This window comes from Myxocyprinus asiaticus, chromosome 26, assembly GCF_019703515.2.
Source record: "Myxocyprinus asiaticus isolate MX2 ecotype Aquarium Trade chromosome 26, UBuf_Myxa_2, whole genome shotgun sequence".
Lineage (NCBI taxonomy): Eukaryota > Metazoa > Chordata > Actinopteri > Cypriniformes > Catostomidae > Myxocyprinus > Myxocyprinus asiaticus.
Window position 1 is genome coordinate 14,957,540 of NC_059369.1, and position 23,862 is coordinate 14,981,401.

At 42.0% G+C, this 23,862-nt stretch overlaps 1 protein-coding gene across 3 annotated transcripts in view; it reads right to left on the reverse strand.

The window, feature by feature from the left end:
- Positions 1 to 1,988: 1,988 nt before the first annotated feature.
- Positions 1,989 to 23,862, reverse strand: part of LOC127417226 (spectrin beta chain, non-erythrocytic 4-like) — a 140,678-nt gene continuing 118,804 nt past the window's right edge. For all 3 annotated transcript variants that reach the window (XM_051657081.1, XM_051657083.1, XM_051657082.1), the window contains 8 exons: positions 18,432 to 18,516; positions 14,524 to 14,720; positions 13,535 to 14,334; positions 12,638 to 12,698; positions 12,291 to 12,550; positions 11,200 to 11,370; positions 4,018 to 4,060; positions 1,989 to 3,911 (listed from right to left, as the gene is read on the reverse strand). In XM_051657081.1, coding sequence (XP_051513041.1) covers positions 3,678 to 3,911; positions 4,018 to 4,060; positions 11,200 to 11,370; positions 12,291 to 12,550; positions 12,638 to 12,698; positions 13,535 to 14,334; positions 14,524 to 14,720; positions 18,432 to 18,516 — 1,851 coding nt within the window. In that variant the 3' untranslated portion in view covers positions 1,989 to 3,677. The remainder of the gene's footprint in view (positions 3,912 to 4,017; positions 4,061 to 11,199; positions 11,371 to 12,290; positions 12,551 to 12,637; positions 12,699 to 13,534; positions 14,335 to 14,523; positions 14,721 to 18,431; positions 18,517 to 23,862) is intronic.

Below are 23,862 nucleotides of genomic sequence, written 5' to 3' on the forward strand. Positions count from 1 at the left end.
CACCAAGAACACATAACTGAGGGGAGTCTTGTAAGGGTTGTTATATTTGTTAAATCCATTTTCCAAGTTTTGCCAGCACTTCCTTCCAAAAGGGAAGAACCCTGGAGCATTCCCATATATTGCATGTAAGAAGGTGATACTGTGTCTTTTAAACATCTTGAGCACTACTAGAAATGTTTGTGCTTGTTGGCCTAATGCTTTCAAAGGTGTAAGACCAATTACAGCCTTTGATAGCTTGTTACTACCTCCAACCAATAGTTGGTAGTCCCTATGCTACAATATCTTCATTTTCTAATTTACAGTGAGCACTCAAATATATGGATGTGTCAAATAACGTGTCCGTATTCGTCCTCCGCCACCCGGATTGAGGCGAGTCACTATGTCACCACGAGGACCTAGAGCGCATTGGGAATTGGGCATTCCAAATTGGGGAGAAAAAAAAAAAAGGAATGCAGATATCATGATAAACCCCCAAACCTCGGCACAAAAGCTAAATTAGATTAAATTAGACAAAAGCTAAATAGATAGTATGTTTTGTTTCAATAGTATTCTATTTAGTGTGGAGTGGTTGAAAATTCAGATTGTACTTTCAGTTGATCTATTGGTTCAAATCCATCTTGGATTTAATTACGTTTTTAAAAAGTTTGAATTGTATGCTATTACAACTAAAGTTACTGAATTGTTGTGATATGAAGAAGGGATATAAGATGCGATGAAGCATGTTAAAAACAATACTTTATTCTAAACAATGAAACAATGTTTGCACATCGTAAATGTGTGTTTCAAAAGGTCCATCAACTGTTATTGTAAGAAAGCAGCAGGTATAAATGTGTGTTTGTATAAGTGTGTGCAGGTGATACGTAAGTGAATGCATCATTTTGTAGTAATACTGCTTGGCAACCTGTTCCAGACCCTCAAACACCAATCCTCTGCTCACAATAGCAATGTGCAATGGGGCAGAAATTTAGTGCAAAGGAATAGTTGCATAAATGTTGTACTTGCAAGTGTATACGTTATTTCTGTTCACCACGTTGGATCCTTTTACTGCATACTCTCTGCCTCGGTATAAGTTTTTCTATTGCATAAAAATAGGATATTTTTGTACCAAAATCTAGACTTGAAGACAAAACCAAGGGAGTCAAAGGAAAGGAAATCCAGACACAGACACAGAAAGCTCTTATTTATATATATATATATATATATACAATGCTTGAGATTGTATAGAGAAATAAGAGCTTTCAAAATGTTGGCAGAACATGAAACATTACAAAAGCATTAACATGATGCTCAGTTCATGTTAAAAGAAAATGAACATGAAGAAAGAAAAGACTAACAGATTCTCTTAAAGAGGACCATTGGTTTTAACATTATTTAGCCTTTTTACAAGAACAAACAGACAGTGCATTAAAGGGATAGTTCAACCAAAAATAAAAATTCTCACCCACATTTTTTTATTCACCCTCATGCCATGCCATGTGTATGACTTTCCTTCATCTTTTGAACTCAAATGAAGATTTTTAGAAGAATTTCTCAGCTGTGTTGGTCCATACAATGCAAATGAATGGGTGCCAAAATTTTGATGCTCCAAAAAGCACATAAAGGCATAATAAAAGTAATCTATACAACTCCATTTTTAAAATCCATATCTTCTGGAGTGATATGATAGGTGTGGGTGAGAAACAGATAAATATTTAAGTCCTTTTTTGCTAGAAATTCTCCTTCCTGCCCAGTAGAGGGCGATATGCATGATGAATGTGAATCACCAAAAACACAAGAAGAAGAATGTGAAAGTTAAAGTGGAGATTGACTGAGCAGGGAGGAGAATTTAGAGTAAAAAAAGGACTTAAATATTGATCTGTTTGTCACCCACACCTATCATATCACTTCTGAAGACATGGATTAAACCACTGGAGTCTTATGGATTACTTTAATGCTGACTTATGTATGGACTTACAGAGCTGAAATATTCTTCTGAAAATCTTCATTTGTGTTCAGCAAATGAAAGTATGTCATACTGGGATGGCAGATGGGTCAGTAAATGATGAGAGATTTTTTGGTAAACTATCCCTTTAAGGACTACAGCTGTCAGACTTTAAGATATAGACAATGAGGCACAAACATGATACCTGAATCTTTAACACTCTGACATTTTGTTACAACCTTGTACATGTATGTTTACGCTACTTAAACATTGTGTCAATTGTAGCCACAATGACAGAGTCATGCGTTCAGTACAACTGTGTTTTGTAATTTTGCATGTATATTGACAAAAACAACAAAGCAACAAACAATTTGATATGTGCAATTGTTTGCAGAGCTGTTTTAAAGCATGTCATGTTTTTCTTATGATACACATTGGATTTTTGCTAGCTATGGGCTTTCTATGCTATTACCTGCTGAACAACACAATTCAAAGACCTGTATACAATGATGGAAAAACAAAATGAAATATTAAACCCAGTTTTATCCAGTCAGGGAAGACAATCACATTATAATATCTACATAGCATTCAGCTGGCATCTCATAAATGGAACTTACATTAGCAGGGGCGAGATAAATCAAATACCAGCATCCATTCAGCCTTCAGTGCAATCATCAGTGAAGTGCTTGGAAATAATATTAAGCGAAACATGATATGCTGGTTAAACTGACACAAGGAAAAACACAAGTGTTTTACATAAAAATCAGTTCTGTGCTTGGAAGACGTTTGAGTGTAAATAAAAAAAAAAACATTCTGAATAGCTGAATGACATGACATGGGTAAAGCACTACATGCATAGACACAAACACACACATGTACAAACATACACACATCCAAACAAATTTGGTAATCTGACTGTCCTTAAATGCGGAAATTAACTCACGCTCTACAATTGATGCAAAATATAATACTGATGATTAAGATTTTCCTCCAAATTAGAAAAACAACATATGATGAAGCTAACAAACTCTAGAAAACAGATTTGAGAATACACAATCACTGCAAGTGAGTCGCTACTCTTTATTTGGGACAGACCTTTGTGTCTCTATTTCAAATACCTTGTAGGCATGCTCAGATATGTCATGTACGGCGTTCAAACTTGGTGTGGTCTACAAAGTGGCAAGACAAGAATCAAAAAATTGCAATACATTAACAGTATAAAAGAGCAAAACAACTTACAAAATAAACAGACGAAACATGCTCTTTAGAAAAAAGACCAACCTTGAGAAAGATTTTGGCATATTTCCATTCTTTTCAGCGTGGGATTGTATAGAACTGATGTTGAGATGTACAATATACAAAGAGAGACAGGTACACGTTCATATGGGTCATCTTTTTCACACACATTAGAAAATAATCTTCATGAGCTACTTTAACATCTTTCTCTTTTATTCTCCATTTGCCTCTCTTTTTGGCTCTTTGGCCCAAATGGAGCTCCTGAATTGTCCTAGTCCTCAGTAGCCACTAGAGGACGCTCCGACAGGTGGGATTTCCACAGCAGAGACCAGAGCACCTCAGTGATGACTGAATCCATTCTCAGCTGGACAGTAAGACATAAAGGGAGTTCACAGTGACGCCTTCATTTCCTGATCCCGTCAGAGCACTGACCCACGGTCCTGGTTTTGCGAAGTCCCAATTCCTATCTCACTTGCAACACGACGCAAACTCAGAGGGTGATCGGGTGCTGTGGGGTGCCTCATTTCTTCTTGCCCGTTTTTTTCTCAGGCTTATCACCCTTGTCTGAGCGCACTGATCCTCCGTCGGCTCTGTCCGATCTTTCACCTCTCTCCGACCCCCCTGCCCTGCTGCCATCCCTGCGCGTTCCCTCGTCTGTTGATGAGGTAGTTGGATGGGTCTGCCCCCGTTTAGCAACCTCTTCATGCTCATTTATACTGGTGGTTATACTCGCGATCCAGTTCTTACAATCGTCCTGCAAGCCAAACAAACATTGGAGACTCAGGTCAGGACCCTAGAATTGGCTGATTTCATTAGCTATTATGAGAACATGAAAACTAACTGGGATAAAAGTGTCTCACCTCATCTTTAGCATGGAACAGAAACTCACTTCCATCTTTAGTTCTGAAATTATAAAGTAAAAATAATTGTATGAAATGAGAACTGTACTAACCAGTGTCAAAATCTGTGTGCTGATACCATATCAGAATATTTAGGGAACACTATACAATAAGGTTCCATTTGTTACCATTAGTTAACAACACTAGTTAACATGAACTAACAATAAACAATACTTTTAAAGCATTTGTTAATCTTAGTTAATATTCATTACAGCATATACTAATACATTTTTTAAATCAAAAGTTTTGTTAGTTAGGGTTAGGATTAGTTAATGTTCCATGAAATTACATGAACTAACAATGAACAATTGTATTTTTTATTAAAGGAATAATTCAACCAAAAATTAAAATTATCTCATTATTCACTTACCCTGATGCCATCCCAGATGTGCATGACTGTCTTTCTTCAGCAGATCACAAATTAAGATGTTTAGAAGAAGATAGAGCTCTGTCAGGTATTTATAATGCAAGTAAATGGGTGCCAGCACTTTGACGGTCCAGAAGTCACATTTAGGCAGCATAAAAGTGATACATGCGACTCCAGTCGATCAATGAATGTCTTCTGAAGTGAATCAATATGTTTGTGTAAAAAATTAATCGATAATTAAAACATTAACTTTTAAAAGCACTTTCTGCCAGCAGTCGACACATCACGTAGCTGTTGCGTGATGTAAGCGCATCGGCGAAGAACGAACGTCACGTGAGAGTTGGCCATTTCAAACAGCATGAGACCCCTGGACGGAAGTGGCAATTTAAAGTTAAAACATTTTAATTATCGATTTGTTTCTTACATAAACCTATCGATTTGCTTCAGAAGGCATTCACTGATTGACTGGAATCGCATGTATCACTTTTATGCCACCTAAATATGACCTTTGAACCTTCAAAGTGCTGGCACCTGTTTACTTGCATTATAAAAACCTGACTGAGCTCTATCTTCTTCTAAAAATCTTAATTTGTGTTCTGCTGAAGAAAGACAGTCATGCACATCTGGGATGGCATCAGGGTAAGTGAATAATGAGATAATTTTCATTTTTGGGTGAACTATTCCTTTAACATTAGCACATTAATAAATGCTGTAAAAAAATGTATTGTTCATTTTTTGTTCATGATACCAAATGCATTAACCCTAATCTTCTGTTGGGGTCTTTTTTGACCCCTTTTGAACTTTGCTTCTTTAAAAAACATGGTTCCCTTCATCTCAGTGGGATGAGGTTTGGTGACTTTTCCTACATTTACCATCTTTACTGGAAATTAATGTGTGAGATGATAAAACCGTGCATTTAAAAAAAGAAAATTTGTAAAATACAATCAATAAATCAGCCACAATGCAGAACACACACACAGAGAAATGAAGGGGAGATACTATAACACATCCACAATGCATAACGCACATGCTCTCTCTCTCTCTCTCTCTCTCTCTCACACACACACACACACACAAAGGAATGAAAAGGTGAGACTTTAACGGTTAGCATTTTGTATAGAATTTGTCAAATAAAATCAGCCACAAATGCAAAACACACACAGAAATGAAGGGTTGGGACCATAACACATCCACAATAAAGAACGAACACACACACACACACACACACACACACACTCACACATACACACATTCACACACACACACACACACACACACACAAATTAAAACATAAGATCAATACACATCCACAATGAAGAACACACACACACACACACACACATACACACAGAAATGAAAGGGTGTGATGATAAAACTGAATTTTTTTTATTTATCAAATAAAATCAAAACATCAGCCACAATACAGAACACACACACACACAGAAATAAAGGGGTGATACTATAACACATCCACAATGCATAACGCACATGCTTTCTCTCTCTCACTCTCTCTCTCTCTCTCTCTCTCACACACAAACACACACACACACAAAGGAATGAAAAGGTGAGACTATAACAGATAGCATTTTGTATAGAATTTGTCAAATAAAACCAGCCACAAATGCAAAACACACACACACACACACACACACACACACACACAAACAGAAATGAAAGGGTGAGACATTACACATCCACACTGACAACACACAGAGAAATTAAAGGGTGAGACATTACACATTTGCAATTAAGAACACACACACACACACACACACACACACGCACACACAGAAATGAAAGGGTGAGACATTACACATTCACAATAAAGAACACACATGTTTATTGCTGTTGGTTTTATTGAAATTTTTTATTAAACTACTCTATTGAATTATTGAATTGGGATGTTTGAAATAAATAATAGGTAACTAAAATCTAATGTGTCATCACTGCAAAAACGTCCTGGTTACTTTCGTAACCTCCGTTCCCTGATGGAGGGAACGAGACGTTGTGTCGATGTAGTGACACTAGGGGTCACTCTTGGGAGCCCCAAACACCTCTGCTTTTTTTTAAAAAGGCCAATGAGAATTGGGGGAAGACACCACGGAGACCACACCCCGCCCAAAAATGGGGGGGGGGGGTGTATTTTGAGCGGAATACGTCACATAGTCTTACCAAGTCTTGACGGAAGTATGTCATGTAGACAGGTCCCATGGTAGGTCCTACCAGAAAGGGGAGGAGTTTCTACAGAGCATGGCGACCGGGGGCAGAGGGGCCTCTGCCCAAGGAAGACGCAGTTTGCCGACAGGGAAACGATTTTGTGGAAAATATCACATGGGGTCGCCTTCGGGGAACCAGCACATGTGAAGCACCTACCTCAGCACAGGGGCTCATTAGCGCACGTACTGGACCGGTCAGCAAGTTTCTCTGCAAACTCAACTGCCAGAGGGCTAAGGAGGAAAGTCATCCAGGGATCACAGTTTGTGAACATGACTCAAGGGAGGGGAAAGGCACTATGCGCAAGCAGTACACCTGGCCAGCTGTCCCGGAACTTACCTGCTTGTGCCTGCCAATACATGGGATGAGACCGGCTCAACCCAGAGTTTGTAGAACCTCGCAAAGGTGTTGGGTGTTGCCCAGCCCGCTGCTCTGCAGATGTCTGCCAAAGAGGCACCACTGGCCAGGGCCCAGGAGGCCGCCACACTCCTGGTAGAGTAGGCTCCTAACCCCGCAGGGGGTGGCACGTCCTGAGCCTGATATGCCATTGTGATGGCGTCAATGACTGAGTGGGTGATCCTCTGTTTGGAGACAGCGCTTCCTTTCCGCTGTCCACCAAAGCAGACAAAGAGCTACTCGGAGCTTCTAAGGCTCTGCGTGCAATCCAAATAGACGTGTAAAGCTCGCACCGGACATAGCAACGCCAAGGCTTGGTCTGCCTCCTCCTGGGGCAGCGCTTGCAGGTTCACCATCTGATCCCTAAAAGGGGTCGTGGGAACCTTGGGCACATAGCCCAGTCGGGGTCTCAGGATCATGTGAGTAATCTGAAACGAACTCCAGGCATGAGTCACTGACAGAAAACGCCTGCAGGTCCCCTACCCTTTTGATGGAAGTGAGTGCAGTCAGGAGGGCAGTCTTTAAAGAAAGTGCCTTAAGCTCAACTGACTCCAAGGGCTCAAAGGGAGCTCCCTGTAGACCCCGAAGGACTACAGAGAGGTCCCACGAGGGGATGAGGCATGGTCTGAAGGGATTCAACTTCCTAGCGCCTCTCAGGAAACTGATGATCAAGTCGTGCTTCCCCAAGTACTTACCATCTACTGCATCGTGATGAGCCGAAATAGCGGCTACATACACCTTCAAGGTGGAGGGGGACAGCCGCCCCTCCAGCCTCTTCTGCAAGAAGGAAATCACCGATCCGACTGCGCATCTCTGGGGGTCTTTGCATTGGGAAGAACACCACTTAGCGAACAGACGCCACTTCAAGACATACAGGCACCTCATAGAGGGAGCCCTAGCCTGAGTAATCATGTCTACCACCACGGGTGGTACTTAGGTCTTCCGCGTCCTGTCCAGGGGCCAGACATGGAGATTCCAGAGGTCTGGTCGCAGGTGCCAGATGGTGCCCCGTCCCTGAGAAAGAAGGTCCTTCCTCAGGGGAATTCATCGGGGGGGGGGGGGGGGGCTGTCGCGAGGAGCATGAGATCCAGTCAGGGCGTACCAAAGCGGGCAGTGGGAGTATTCCCAGGAAGCAAACAGGTCTACCTGTGCTCGACCGAACTGACTCCAATTCAGCTGGACCACCTGAGGGTGGAGTCTCCACTCTCCCCTGAGGGTAACCTGACATGACAGCACGTCTGCTGTGGTGTTGAGGTTGCCCGGGATATGAGTGGCTCGTAGCGACTTGAGGCGCTGCTGACTCCAGAGGAGGAGACGGCGGGCGAGTTGTGACATGCAACGGGAGCGTAGACCACCTTGACGGTTGATGTACGCTACCAATGCTGTGTTGTCCGTCTGGACCAACATGTGCTTGCCCTGGATCAACGGCCAGAACCTCTGCAGGGTGAGCAGTACTGCCAACAACTCTAGGCAGTTGATGTGCCAACGCAGCCACGGGCCAGTCCAGGAGCCGGCGGCTGTGTGCCCGTTGCATCCGGCGCCCCAGCCCGTCTTGGAGGCATCTGTTGTAACCACGACGGACTGGAGACCTGCTCTAGGGGAACCCCTGCCCATAGAAATGCAAGGTTGATACATGGGCTGAAGAGGCGGCGACAGATCGGCGTGATGGTCACGCGATGTGTCCCGCAGTGCCATGCCCATCTCGGGACTCGAGTCTGAAGCCAGCACTGAAGCGGTCTCATATGCATCAACCTGAGTGGTGTGGCCGCCGCTGAGGATGCCATATGCCCCAGGAGCCTCTGTACTCCATCTGAACGCCTTCAGACAGTTCATCACCAACTGCGCTCTCTTGTTTGTGAGGCGTGCTGTCATTGAGTCCAACTCCAAACCGAGAAAAGAGACGCTCTGAACCGGGGAGAGCTTGCTCTTTTCCCAGTTGACCCGAAGCCCCAGTCGGCTGAGGTGCCGGAACACGAGGTCCCTGTGTGTGCACAGCAACTCTCAAGAGTGAGCTAGGATTGGCCAGTCGTCGAGATAGTTGAGGATACGGATGCCCACTTCCCTTAGCGGGGCAACGGCTGCCTCTGCGACCTTCGTGAAGATGCGAGGGAACAAGGACAGGCCGAAGGGGAGGACCTTGTACTGGTATGCCTGGCCTTCGAAGGGAAACTGCTGGAAGGGTCTGTGTCGAGGTAAGACCAAGACGTGGCAGTACGCGTCCTTCAGGTCTACCGCCGCAAAATCAATCTTGATGCCGGACGCTCGTTAGAGTGCGTTTTTGCGTCAGCATCTTGGACAGGAGTCTGTGCAAAGCCCGGTCCAGTACTTGCAGGTCCAGGATTGGACGCAACCCACTGCCTTTCTTCAGTACGATGAAGTAAGGGCTGTAGGACCCTTTCTTCATCTCGGCTGGAGGAACGGGCTCTATCTTGCCCTTGCGCAGAAGGGTAGCGATTTCCGCACACAAGGTAGCAGCGTTCTCGCCCTTCACTGAGGTGAAGCGGATGCCGCTGAACCTGGGTGGGCGCCTGGCGAACTAAATAGCGTAGCCGAGTCGGACGGTCCGGGTCAGCCATCGCGACGAATTGGAAAGCGCGAGCCATGCGCCCAAACTCCGGGTGAGGGGGACCAAGGGAATGACTAGGTCAGACGTACCGGCAGGTGGGGCCTCGTGGCGGGGCGGAGCTCGAGGTGCCACGTAGAGGGGACTTGAGCCCCGTAGCTGTGCTGAGTCCAGGGACATCGAAGCACTTACCTGGCTCCTGCCGCCCACCATAAGATTGGCCGAGGAGGGGGGGGAGGAATCTCGTCCCCGTAGTCCACTGGAACCAGTCCCGTGTGGGTGTGTTTGTGCCACAACTGGGTGCACAGGAGCGGGAGGTCCACCGCTGGAGCACCATACCTGCCAAAATGGGACGGTGGACGGTGGTTGTGACGACGGCCATGCGCACCGGATATGTGACCTAGGAGACAAGAGAACCATTATTTTATCAGGCTTTTGGGCGCCGCAGCCTCCTGGGCATGTGTCGACAAAAGATTCCCCTTCCGGCCCTCCTCCGGGGGATGGAATGGTCTGTCAGCCAGCCCCAGAGAAATGGGTCTCCTTGCCCCTGGGTCGCCCATCTCGGGGGCGCTTCGAAGCCTTCCTTGGGTTGTTCGCAGCCGGCCGCAAGACGGGTGCCGTCTGCTTCCTGCGGAGGGCTCCACGCCAGAGCCGGACCAAGGGGGCGGGCTGCGGCAGAACCGGTGTTGTTGCTGCAGGAGGACGCCCTTGGCGACGAGCAAACAGGGTGTGGGGTCTTAAGCCGCGCTGGGGCAGGATATGTTGTAAGGCCTCCGTCTGCTTCTTCACTGCCGAGAACTGCTGTGCAAAGTCCTCGATGGTGTCCCCAAACAGTCCAAGATGACACAAAGACAAAAAGTTACTTTCATTTTCTGCATGTTCTTAACTCACAATAACTGAATTCTGAATGATGAAGCTTGTCCCTTTTTAGCTGAAGCAGCCTCCGCTTTAGCTGTAACAAACTCGTCATATTCCTTGCCGTGTTTAGCTTTAAATTACCGTAGTTGTTAAAAGTTTTAATGGTAGTTCCACCTCATGAAATTCTAGCTGTGCAAAGTTTACAAATGGCAACCATGCAGTCATTTTTACCCAATTCATAGTAATTCCACAAAAGAGAAATTTTCTTTCACAAACAGCAAGATTTGTAGGCTAATTGTCCGACTCGTGTTTCTGCCCCCTTTTGATTTACAGGAAATAATCTGCTTTGGCTAATCATCTGATGTCTGATAGTACAGATAATTGCTGTTATCTGCCTAAACATCGGTACATCACTAATAACCAGTTATAGTGAGATACAGTGCAGTGCATTCAGACATCCACATAGGGCTGGATGATATAGCTAAGAAAGTTATACCTCAAAGTTTAAATCAGAAATGCTATTAAAACACTCATCTTAACACTCTCATACTTGTATGTTGCCAGAAAGGGAGGATCACAAAAATAATCAAACGTGGTCTTTAGGAAACTTAATGGGCAAAAAAAAAAAAAAACACATTAAATTCACAGCTGTATTCACACTGTTGCTTAATTTTATATCGCCAACAAAATCATCACAAATAAACTGAGACTTTTCGTTATATCGGCCAGCCCTACAGCCACGTACTTGAGTGTGAAGACGTTCTTCTTCTTCTTGTATCCATTGTTGATATCACAGGCACAACGGCTCAGGTTGATAAGCGGCTCATTGTTGTAAGGTGTGGTGGTGTTCTTAGCATCCTTATAGAAGCCCAGCTCACCTTTATTCAACACACAGTACAGGTTCACCCAAGATCTGCTGTAGTATGGGAGAGAAAACAGATGATTTGTCCATTAGGGTCCAGATGACACCATTCACTGACTTACTACTCACCAACTGAGTCTGGGATGACCAGCCCTTGAGACTGAGCAAGACCAAACTGCTAAAGAGATCATTACAATACCTTTGCACAGAGATGGGCAGTCCATGGCTTACCTTTGTAGAGAGCGAGAGTAACAGCCAATGGCAAAGAGAGCACAAGAAAGAAGAGAGATTTTGGTTAATAAGATATACAGTTGCATTAATATGGCTACAGTGGACAGGAAGTTACTAAGCAAATTATGTGAAAATACATGCGATAACGGATATACAGCCATTCATTCGAGAACCTAGAACTGCAATGAATTGATTTGTGACTTGGGAAATGGGCTGCAGAGGTAGGCCATCCGGTCCCTAAATAAAATGGCTAAATAATGCTGAGCTGTGAATGGGGTGAAGGCTTCATACCTTGCTAGCCATGGCTTCAGAAACCCAGCATCTGTTGGTCTTCTGGCACAGCAACATCCATAAACCAGGCTGATTTTAGTGTTACCATGCAAGTGGCAAGCAGTGCTAACAGCTAGCTACTTTCTGCAGTTGTGGGATATGAAACTTCTAATCAACAAATGACAGCCAAACAGCTGCTTCTTCATTTAACTTCAGGAAACATTTTGAAGCTTGTAAAGCATTCAAGTGTTTTCCAGTTTGACAAGAAACTTGGTTAAAGAAAATAAGCTAGCTTTTGTATAAAAATGTTTGGTGCTCTAAGCATCAGAACAATGCTAATAATAACATTAGCATAGCTTTGAATAACCAATCATACTTCCAATCATACAACCTTTGATTGGGATATTTGGTTTAGCTGTTTCCATGCTAATTCCAAGCCAACTGTCCATAATATTAAGACCACAAAGCCCCACCTGTTTGAACTCTTCTTCTGGCCTTCAATGTCTATTTTGCGGAAGAGGAAACCTTCTTGCTGGGCCGTGTGTGTGGGTGGCAGTGGCACCGGTGGGCCGCTCTGGGCCGATGCAGACCTTGAGCAGCGTGTTTCTCCAGCTGTTGTCTCCTTGGGTCGTGGTCTTCTTCTTGGTTTGGGTCTATCTCTGGCTCGAGGACGATCTGATCTAGAAGTCTTTTCAGGAAAGCCATTGGGTAGACGTGGAATCTCTCCTCGGGACTGAATGAAAAAAATACAACATGTATGTGATCTTCATTTTGAAGTTTTGTTAGAAAACGAATAAAAGACGTTAGATTGTCCACACACCTGTGCTGCTTCTCTTTCTTGAAGCTGCTCCACAATCTCAGCTAGCGTGGACCTTTTGTCACTGCCAATATAAAGGTGTTATTTGAGACCTGCAAATCATGCTTTTTTTACACGAGTAAAGAATGTACTGTAACTTCAGGGTTTGAAAGTCAACATGAAACATTGTTTACAATCCATTATCTTTATTCTGTTATGCATCGTATTGCAGAACTTGATTTTATTAGGAATTTTTTGGATTGTGAAAAGTGGGCGTTTCATCCCATAATGGTGCAAGACCTGAATGTGAGCTTATAGTCAATTGTATGAATGATGACAATTTTGTACCACGAATTAGGCTATATTTATTGGAGCTTCTACCTGCTGGGAACTTAGATGGTGACTGGGACAGGAAGGCTGAAGGTCAAGTTTATCCTGACATCCAATGGTAGCACTTCTTTTTTAACATAAATGTTAAAGAGAATTAAATTACTGAGTTTACTATTGGCAATGTTTTTGAGAGGCTGCATTACATACAACATTAGCTTTAAACAACGCCTAAATAGCTATTTGGCTATTGGTGACAATTATTTTCCCCCCATGCAGGAAAAATAAGCGTTTCTCCACCATCGGGCTGAGTGGTTCTCGTTGTGGAACCGTGCTGTTCTGTACTAATTCAGGCTAATTGGCTTGGTTATGGTTTCTTTTTCCACTGTGGTGCTGCAAAATCATTTGAATGCACTGACTGGGCAAGTGACCAATCACGAGTCACCATGTCACTACAGGTGTTTCACCAGCATGGTTCTCTGTCCTGAGCACAGTTAGCTAAATGGAACCATTCCTCACCGTGCTCAGAACCATTCTGCTAATGGTGGAAAAGTAAGCCAAAGTGGTCTTCCAGTCACAATTGCGGTCACTCACCCGCCCCCGGAGCGTCTGTCTGACTGCTCCTTGGCCTCCTGCTCGCTGCTCTCCTGTCTCTCCAGTCTGTGTCTGTCCCTGCGTCGCACCTCATGTCCCTCCTGTTCACTAGATGTCTGTCTCTCCAACCTCCTCTCTGCCCTCTCAGCTCTTTCCCTCCACACCTCCTGAGGAAGCTCATCCCTGCGTGCCTGAATCAGCTGCTCTGTGGATAGCTGCCTCTCCAATCGCGACTCCCTTGGTGGTGGATGTTGCTCCACCACAAGCTCGGAACGACTGCTCCCACTCCCTCCTGCCACACTATTAAGGCGCTCCCTTCCTCCACCTGGCTCTTGGAGCACCACCTCCACCATTACATTCTCCTGATACCGTTCCCGCTCCCTCTCTCTCTCCAGAATGGGGTGCACCACTTCATGCTTGTGTTCAATCTTCTGCTGTGGGGCTTGAGCTTTGAATTCAGCCCGCATCTGGGTGAACTTGTGCTCCATAGCAGTCCCCAGTCCTGCAGCCACACCAACAATCCCAGCATTCCTGGCTCCCTGAATGCGATAAGTAGCAGATCCATTCATGATGGGTGTGTAATTGGCCACAGTGGAACCCAGTCTGCGGGCCACAGAAGAAGGAGATGGCTGAGGGGTGATGCGCTCCACACGCGCCTCACCCTGCTCATAGATGGTCTGTCTTACTAGAGAAGAAGGGCTACTATGGCCAGGGGAAGAGTCCTGAGGGTCCAAGAAAACCTTCCGTCCCAGCAAGGGAGTTGGAGGAAGCTTACTCTGCTCTGCCTTTATCTTCTCCACCTACATCAGTGATGAACAAAAAGTATAGTCTAGACTCTATCACAATATTCAGCTTTTTCCAGCCAATTGTATATGTGTACATATACACTGAATGTACTGTATGTATTTTTGGCCACTAAGTATATGCATATTTAGCTTTAAAGTATTTAGAAGTGACGTGTACAATTGTATATAGTTGGCTGGTGTTACCGTGGTGAGACGGCGTAGGGAGCTGAAGCGTTCTTCCCATGTGGCAGCAGCTTTGCGGAAGGCTTCGTGTCTGCGAATGAGCTGCTCTACCTCATCCACACTGCCGCCCAGTTCTTTACTACTGATGAAGGGCTCTTGAGCAGTGAGCCAGGCCTCTGCTACCACTGCTTCCTGAGCAAACTGATGCACCTCCAACACTGAGAGGAAGAGACAGAGAGTGAGATGTGGGAGTGCAGATTGCACACGATGTCATCATAACTTCTTCAAACTAATTAACATACGAACTTAATTTTAAAAACTAGTGAACTGCCTTGCTGCCAAAATAGACAGCTAACAAAACATGAAGGCTGTCAAATTAAAATTTGAAATTAAAATATTTGTCAAATGTAAGATACAAATACACATTTGATTGCTAAAACTTTGCATTTGAATTTTGTATGTGTTCCAAGCACTGATGATGACTTTAGACCGTTTGCATTAAAAAAGGCTAGATGCAGCACAACAAATACAGTTTAACAGAATGCAGGTGTCTCAAGACGTGTTTTTTTTTTTTTTTTTTTTTTTTGCAAAACGGTCAAAAACGTCCATCTAGGACATCTTTATAGCATGTTTACTTTTGAACCGCTTCACCACTGAGTTTCTGCCGAATACCACTACTATCTGGGAATATTACTACCACACATACAACTGTAATGAAAAACACTGTGGTGTCGCCGTTATTATGAAGCATGAGTCTGGGGTAGTACTGGCACCAGTGCAACACCATGTTAACATAAAACTGTCTATTAAAGCTTTTTTTCCCCCTAATTTTACTTTTTACTTAACATTTGACTGTGAGATGGCTAAATATTTTTTTTATATGCTCTTTTTACATATGCACTTTCTTACACTTTTTTAACAGCAGGAATGTTCTTTCTACCATCATTTAACATGACACTGTTTGACCTATATGTAATTGCTGTGCCCTCTTGTGGACTTTTGATGTGAACACTCAGCGTGTGCGTACAGTCGAACGAGAGCCTGTCAAATTATGCTCCATTTGACAGTGCACGCATACACAGAAGGTTGCCACATGCACGTTACAACTGCTATAAGACACCGGACTATTTCTCTTCAGGAGTTTAGACCCATAAAGATGTCTTTATATTCCTTTATATTGTTTTTATATCCAGACTCGAGTTATAAAAAATACAGGTATCTCCTGACCTCACACAAGTGTTCTTGACTTGCACATCTACTGTTGTTGTTTTTACCTACGTTTCCTGTTATTTAGCAGCGATAACATTTTCTAGCGTTTCTTTGTTACACTAATGGCTCAAATGTGAGTATTGCCACCTTGTGGATACAGTAATTTGTGCAAATAATTCCAGGCGCATGCGCATTCTGCACGTTCAAAGATGTGTGGTTAGAAAAATCGGGCTGCGTGCGTTCAGTGCTCGAGCACTCTGCTGATGATGAGATTTGTGTCATGCATTCTGTACGTGGACGCTCAGCATTCGCATCTGACCGAAGTATACTTTGGGCTTAAGTAAACAATGATAATGAAAAAAATCGGGTGAAATTCAAATTCAGTTTGGATTTTGGTAATATTTACCAGGGTTTTTGCAGGTCTGAAAAAAGTCTTAAAAAGTTTTAATTGCCCTTTTGCAAATTGAGGCCTTATAAGGGTGTTAAACAGGAGCAACAATTCTTAAATTCATATGGTCATGGTAGTAAATGTTGCATTAGGTATTGGTTTCTCGTTGCGTTTAAATCGTTTTAAAGTGATGAGTAATTTCTGGGCATGAACAGCCCCCATACCAAATTTGCAGACACTAGGACACACACTGTCACCACCACCAGTTTAAAAACGAACTTTTCTTTTACATGTATCTTTTAAAACATTTGTTCAAGAAACCATATTGTTTTTGTAATTAAGCCATCTTGGAACTTTGCCCGATTTGCATAAACAATGGCTCAAAATAGTCTCCAGACTGATCCGCACAGAATGAATGATACCGAATTTAGATTTTAGATTTTTTTCAAAAGTTACGTTAACACAAATTTAACAAGGTCAACGTAAAACAGGAAGTGAGGCTATATCTTGGCAACGGATTGTCCTATTGAAACGAAACTTGGTATGCTTCATCAGGACCATGATCTGAAGAGACATGCAAAGTTTGGTGACAGCGCCATCTATGGGTCAAGAAATGTAACTTTTGAAAAGTATGTCCTAAAATCATGAGTTTGATGTCTATGGATTTCTTGGGTCATAAAGATTTCAAGGACTGAAAAAGTAATGGAGATCTGTTAAGTTGCAGTTTTAAACTTTAAGGCAGTACTACTGTATGCAGTACACTGGCAGCCAAAAGTTTGGAATAATGTACAGATTTTGCTGTTTCGGAAGGAAATTGATAATTTAATTCACCAAAGTGGCATTAAACTGATCACAAAGTATATTCAGGAAAATACTGATGTAAAAAACAACACCATCACTATTTGAAAAAAAATCATTTTTGATCAAATCTAGACAAGCCCCATTCACAGCAGCCATCACTCCAACACCTTATCCTTGAGTAATCATGCTAAATTGCTAATTTGGTACTAGAAAATCACTTGCCATTATATCAAACACAGCTGAAAGCTGTTTGGTTCATTAAATGAAGCTTAACATTGTCTTTGTGTTTGTTTATGAGTTGCCACAGTATGCAATAGACTGCCATGTCTTAAGGTCAATATTAGGTCAAAAATGGAAAAAAGAAACAGCTTTCTCTAGAAACTCATCAGTCAATCATCGTTTTGAGGAATGTAGGCTATACAATGCTTGAAATTGCCAAAAACCTGAAGATTTCATACAAAGGTGTACACTACAGTCTTTAAAGACAAAGGACAACTGGCTCTAACAAGGACAGAAAGAGATGTGGAAGGCCAGATGTACACCTAAACAAGAGGAGAAGTACATCAGAGTCTAGTCTGAGAAATAGACGCCTCACATGTCCTCAGCTGACAGCTTCATTGAATTCTACCTGCTCAACACCAGTTTCATGTACAACAGTAAAGTGAAGACTCAGGGGTGCAGGCCTTATGGGAAGAATTGCAAAGAAAAAGCCACTTTTGAAACAGAAAAGCAAAAAGAATAGGTTAGAGTGGGCAAAGAAACACAGACATTGGACAACAGATAATTGGAAAAAAGTGTTATGGATCTTAATCCCATTGAGTTTTTGTGGGATCAGCTAGACTGTAAGGTGCGTGAGAAGTGCCCAACAAGACAGCCACATCTATGGCAAGTGCTACAGGAAGCGTTGGGTGAAATGTCACCTGAGTATCTGGACAAACTGACAGCTAGAATGCCAAAGATCTGCAAAGCTGTCATTGCTGCACTTGGAGGATTTTTTGATGAGAACTCTCTGAAGTAGATTAAGAAGTTCTGAACATTTTTTTTCAAATTGTAATAGTAATTTTTCACGTTATTAATGTCCTGACTATACACTGTGATCAGTTGAATGCCGCTTTGGTGAATAAAAGTAACAGTCTCTTTCCATAAGAGCAAAATCTGTACTTTTGGCTGGCAGTTTATAAACTGTGCGTATATATATATATATATACCGTATATTGAAATAGCCTGTTTTAATTAGATTAAACTATTTTTAGTTGCAGTTTTCAATAATAAATTAAATATATTTATAATCTGCATATTTATGTCTTTTTCCTGAGCTCACAGTAAATAATTCTGGGATTGCTTTATCGTGAAGGATAATGTGATTCCACATTAGAATTTGGCAACGGGGTATCTTAGAAGGCAGCATAATTTTGCTACTAGCTTTTTCTCATAAAATACTCTCCAAGTAGGCAGTTCACTAGGTTAGGATATCTTTTCCTTTTTTTTCTTCTTCTTTTCTTTTTATCTCCATTAATCTCAATTCACTCACTTTGCTGCAGCTCTTCCCAGTGTTTGTCCCATTTCTCTGTGAGCTCTCTCTGCTTGGCCAAAACCTTCTCCAACTTGTCTTTGATCTGAAACAGTCAACCAAAGGTTCACACAGCTCAGGTACAACACAGTAGAACTTAATATAATCATAACTTAGGCTCATTTCCAGGGGTGGAAAGAGTACCGAAAAATAATATTCAAGTAAAAGTACTGTTAGCCAAATTTAGTTTGAGTAGAGTAAAAGTATCTGTCCTAAAAGCTACTCAAGTAAGAGTAAAAGAGTAGCTCATTTAAAAGTACTCATGAGTATTGAGTACTGAGTTGCGAAAGCTATGCACCTTTAAAATAAAAACTTGATGCTGCAATTTAAAAATGTAGCACACATACCGTAATTTACATTCCCTTTTATGGCTGTTTGCCAGAAAGAATAATAATAAAAAAAGGTATTTTATAGGTGTTTGTGATTGACAACTTTTTTTGTTTTGTTTTTGTGATTAACATTTTTATTGATTTTTTCAAAGCAAACAAAACAAACAAATCATATATACAATAAATCAGCGTTAACTCCCACTACTACCCCTCCCCAATCAAGAACCCCAACCGACACCAAACGAACATCCCAGTGGTCTTACCTAAGTACACACTTATACAGAGAATAAAATAATAATAAATAAATAAATAAATATATATATATATATATATATATATATATATATATATATATACATACAGTATATATATATATATATATATATATATATATATAATAAAATACACACACACACACACACATATATATATATATATATATATATATATATATATATATATATATATACACACACACACACACACACACATATATATATACATATATATATACATATATTCCACCACACATTCCCCTTCATTCACTCATCACTACCATCATTATTCTACAACACCCATACAAATATATATGTATATACTCATATACACATACTCATACACATATATACATACACATATAATAAACATACAACTCTAAACTATATTCCTCTCTCCACAGACTTACTCCGAGAGCCCCCCAAAAACATCAAATATTTACCCCATTTCCCATTAAAAGAATCCCATAACCCCAGCCTTCTACATATTACCTCCTCGAAGGCTGCCACCCTTCCCATCTCCTCGCACCACTTCCGAATTGAGGGTGCTCTCACCGACTTCCAACCCCTTAAAACAATCTGCCTGCCTATCATCACACTGGTGAGGACCCAATCTTTTATGTATTTATTGCCTACGTTGATGACGCCCCATCACCCAAGACACAGAGTCTGGGGCAAAACGAAATCTGAATGCCCAACACGTCACATACAAAACTCTGTATCTTCAACAAAAATTCCTGAATCTCAGCGCACCACCAAAAAACATGGGCCATGTCTCCATCCTCTGATTGGCAATGCCAGCAGGTGGGTGTGTCTTTAAGACCAAGCCTATACAGTCTAGAGGGGGTCCAACAGAATCTATGTAGAATCTTGAATTGTATAAGTTGCACCCTTGCGTCTCTAGATGCAGTCTTGACATTTTTTAGAATCCCAGCCCACACTCCATCCTCCAATACCAAATTAAAATCTTTCTCCCATAATCTCTTGATAGAGGTTAAAGCTCCGTCCCCCAGACTCTGAACTAGCAGGGAGTAATACACTGATGCCTCATGACCTTTTCCAAAAGCAGTAATCACCACTTCCAGAGTATCTGCCGCACTAGGGGGGAGCGTGCCGCTCCCAAAAACAGTGCAGAATAGGTGGCACAGCTGTAAATACTTATAAAATTGAGATCTGGGAATTCCAAAATTTTGAACAAAATTTTCAAAAGGTCTCAATACTCCACTCTCATATAGGTCACTGAGTATATTAACCCCCCTCACAATCCAATCTGACCAACAGAAAGGGGACTTATTAATGCATAGTTTAGGGTTCTGCCATATGCTTGAGGCTACATTTAAATAAATATCCGAATTAAATACTCTGGACACTTTTGTCCATATCGAGTGTAAATGTAAAATAACGGGGTGTGATTTAACTTCTCCGATTAATTTGATCGAAAGGCTATGCAGAGGCGAGATAGGGGCAAGAGCTTCTTTTTCAATACAAAACCAGGGAGGGGCTCTCTCAGGTGGAAGCGACCAATGAGCCAAATGTCTGAGACTGAATGCATAATAATAAAACAAAATCTTGGGTAGGCATAACCCACCTTTGTCAATTGGCCTATGTAACTTATTGAAATTTAAACTGGCACGCTTACCATTCCAAATGAAGGACTTCACTATGCTATCAAATTGCTTGAAATAAGAGAGGGGGACATCTATAGAGAGAGATTGTAACAGGTAGTTGAAATTTGGAATACAATTCATTTTAATTACATTAACCTTTCCAATCATAGATAAATGTAATGAAGCCCACCTGTCCACATCATTCGAAAACCTTTTTATTAAGGGATCAAAATTATCTCTGACTAAATCAGACAAATTTGCTGGGAATAAAATTCCCAAATACTTAATGCCCTGTTTGGGCCACTGGAAGGCGCCCGGCTGGAAGGCCGTTACTGGACAGTACGCTGTCAAAGCCAAAGCTTTGGATTTAGACCAATTGACTTTGTATCCTGAGAACTTGGAAAAGGAATTAATAATTCTGTGGAGGCAAGGCATAGATCTAGTGGGGTTGGAGACGAATAATAAAATATCATCTGCGTAAAGCAGAAGCTTATGCGCCACACCTGTCACCCCTGGAAAATCATTCTCCTTTCTTATTGCGGCCGCTAATGGTTCCAGGGCAAGACAGAACAATAATGGGGAAAGAGGGCAACCCTGCCGAGTGCCCCTATTCAGAGTAAAATAATCTGAAATTAATCCATTTGTTTGTACCACTGCTACGGGGTGTTTATAAAGTAACTTAATCCAAACAATAAATGTACTCCTGAACCCGTACATTTCCAAAATCTTAAAAAGATAATCCCATTCTACCATATCAAACGCCTTTTCGGCGTCAAGTAAGATGCCAGCGACCGGAGACTGATCATTCACTACTGACCACATGATATTGATGAGACGCCTGATGTTATCAGAAGAGCTGCGGCCCTGAATAAACCCCACCTGATCTATATGTATAAGAGATGTCATAACCTTACTTAATCGGTTAGCCAAAATTTTTGACAACATTTTTACATCTAGTTGGATCAGGGAGATTGGAGGGTAACTTTTACACTTGCTTGGATCTTTGTCCTTTTTAAGAATCAGACTGATCCGGGTGTTGGGCCTCATGCATTCAGATAGAAGACAAAGGCAGGCCTAACACATTCGTAAAACCAAACTCAGGCCCCCATATCAAGTCATAAATCTTACTGATAAAAACCGCACCAAAATCAAACAAAGGGAGTCCAAAACAGACTACAAATCCCATGAAGCCTTGCTCACTAAAGGATCGAACTCTCAACTCCTATTGGATGAGCCACACGACAGAACGCACCTCAACCATGACATCATCAGGAGTAGAAATACCTCTGAAATGCTTCTGGGATTTGCTTCCAGCAACTTTGCTCGCCGTGTGTAGACGCAGCTCATTGCTGCTCTCAGGTGCAGCCTCGTGGCACAAGGAAGTAACGTCCAACTTGAAACTGTGGCCATACAATCTCCATCTCGCTGGATGAGTTGAGATTACTCTGTGTTCCACCAAACACTCTAACGGATCCGAAGGAGACCGCCGAGCAATCCGCATCTTCATCCGTTTGCCTGCAGAAGTGAAGAGAGAAAAGATTTCTCTTCCATCTTCAATCAAGTCGACATTGCTGATTTCTCCGCCAGCCCGCCGAGAATCAGCAGCCGTACCGCCCGCCGACAGAGCGAGGAAACGGCCTCCCGTCATCACCCAAGCCTCGAGGAACGGAGTCGGAGTTAAAGGACGGATGAACACACATTCTGCGTCCTCATGCGATTCAAGTAAGAGGTTTACGTCTGGGCAGAGATAGAATATTATAGTGTGTTATTCTTGTGTATCAAGGTTATTGCTTGTACAGTTTACGGACCACCAGGTCCGCTCATTGCGATTAACACTCAGGGTATTAATTATCACGAATGAGATTTGTTGTATTGTAGTCCAACCACATTGTACTGTTGTGCATTTCCGCCATCACGGGTGAGACCGGCACACTGAGTTTATCCATTAAAGAATCAAAGACCACGGGACGGTTTGCGAGCCGTCCACCGCGTCTCTGAGTGATAAACTAACAGCTGCTTTCTCTCCCACCATCGCGAAATCGGCTTTGGGGCCGTCACTTAATTCTGTCTCTCTCTCTCGTACTAACACACACACACACACGTGACCCCTCACAAACATTCTCGCACATATTTTTGGCTAGTAGATAGCTTCGTGATAAAGCTCAGCTTTGTCCCTAAGCTACCATTGACTGGTTTCTCTCCGCCCAAATTCGCGGCCATATTCTCTGGCCAGAAGTCTCACGTGACATACTCTCCACGAGATTCACGTACGCCATTTTGTGCGCGTCCCTCCTTACACACACACACACACACACACTCTCACACACACACCCTCATGTGTTATAGGATTATTTTGATTTCCATATCTAATCATATCACTGTTTAGTTTGTAGTTGTAAGTCGGAAATTTATTGACTGCATTGTATTAATTATTAATTGATATTACTGCATAAATAAACTTTGTTATATTACAAAGAGAAGTGTTTTGGTTTGTTTTGCATACACCTGTGTCATGCTGACGGCATGTCAGTGCTCGGATTCAAGCCTTCATTCACTGATTTTGTTTCCGAAAATCTATATTCTTCGGATGTCGATTTTCCTAAGAAAACAATCTAATATTGAGACTGTTATACTATCTGGTTATTAGTCCCTGATTCCAGGGTGGTGCCCCATCAATATTAATCCTTATTAATATTCTATTGATTTTTGGTAATTGATAATTATCTTTGATGATTGTTGAATTTGAGTGACAAAAAGCTAGTGTTAATTTTAATTAATGTTTCATCGATGTTAACAATTAACGATTATCTTTGATATTTGTTGATTTAAAGGATTAGAAAAAGCTAACATTGATTCTCATCAATGTTCTATTGATTTTAATAATTAATAGTTATCTTTGATAATTATTAATTATTGCTAATAACCAAACCCGCTCCTAAACGTAGCGCACTACATTTACTGGAGCTCCATATGAGGTTTTAATGAGTTAAGATTCAATTAATTAATTTAAATATGAATAAATAACTAAAGAAATAATTATCAATTATTTCTGATTGTAACACTGATCTAAACAACCAGTAAAGCCCTACACGGGCTTGTGTCATGGTTGGAGGAAGCTTTCCATTCTTTAATGATTCAGTATAAACTTCTAACAAAAGCAGAGCCAGTTCTGTAGCATAGG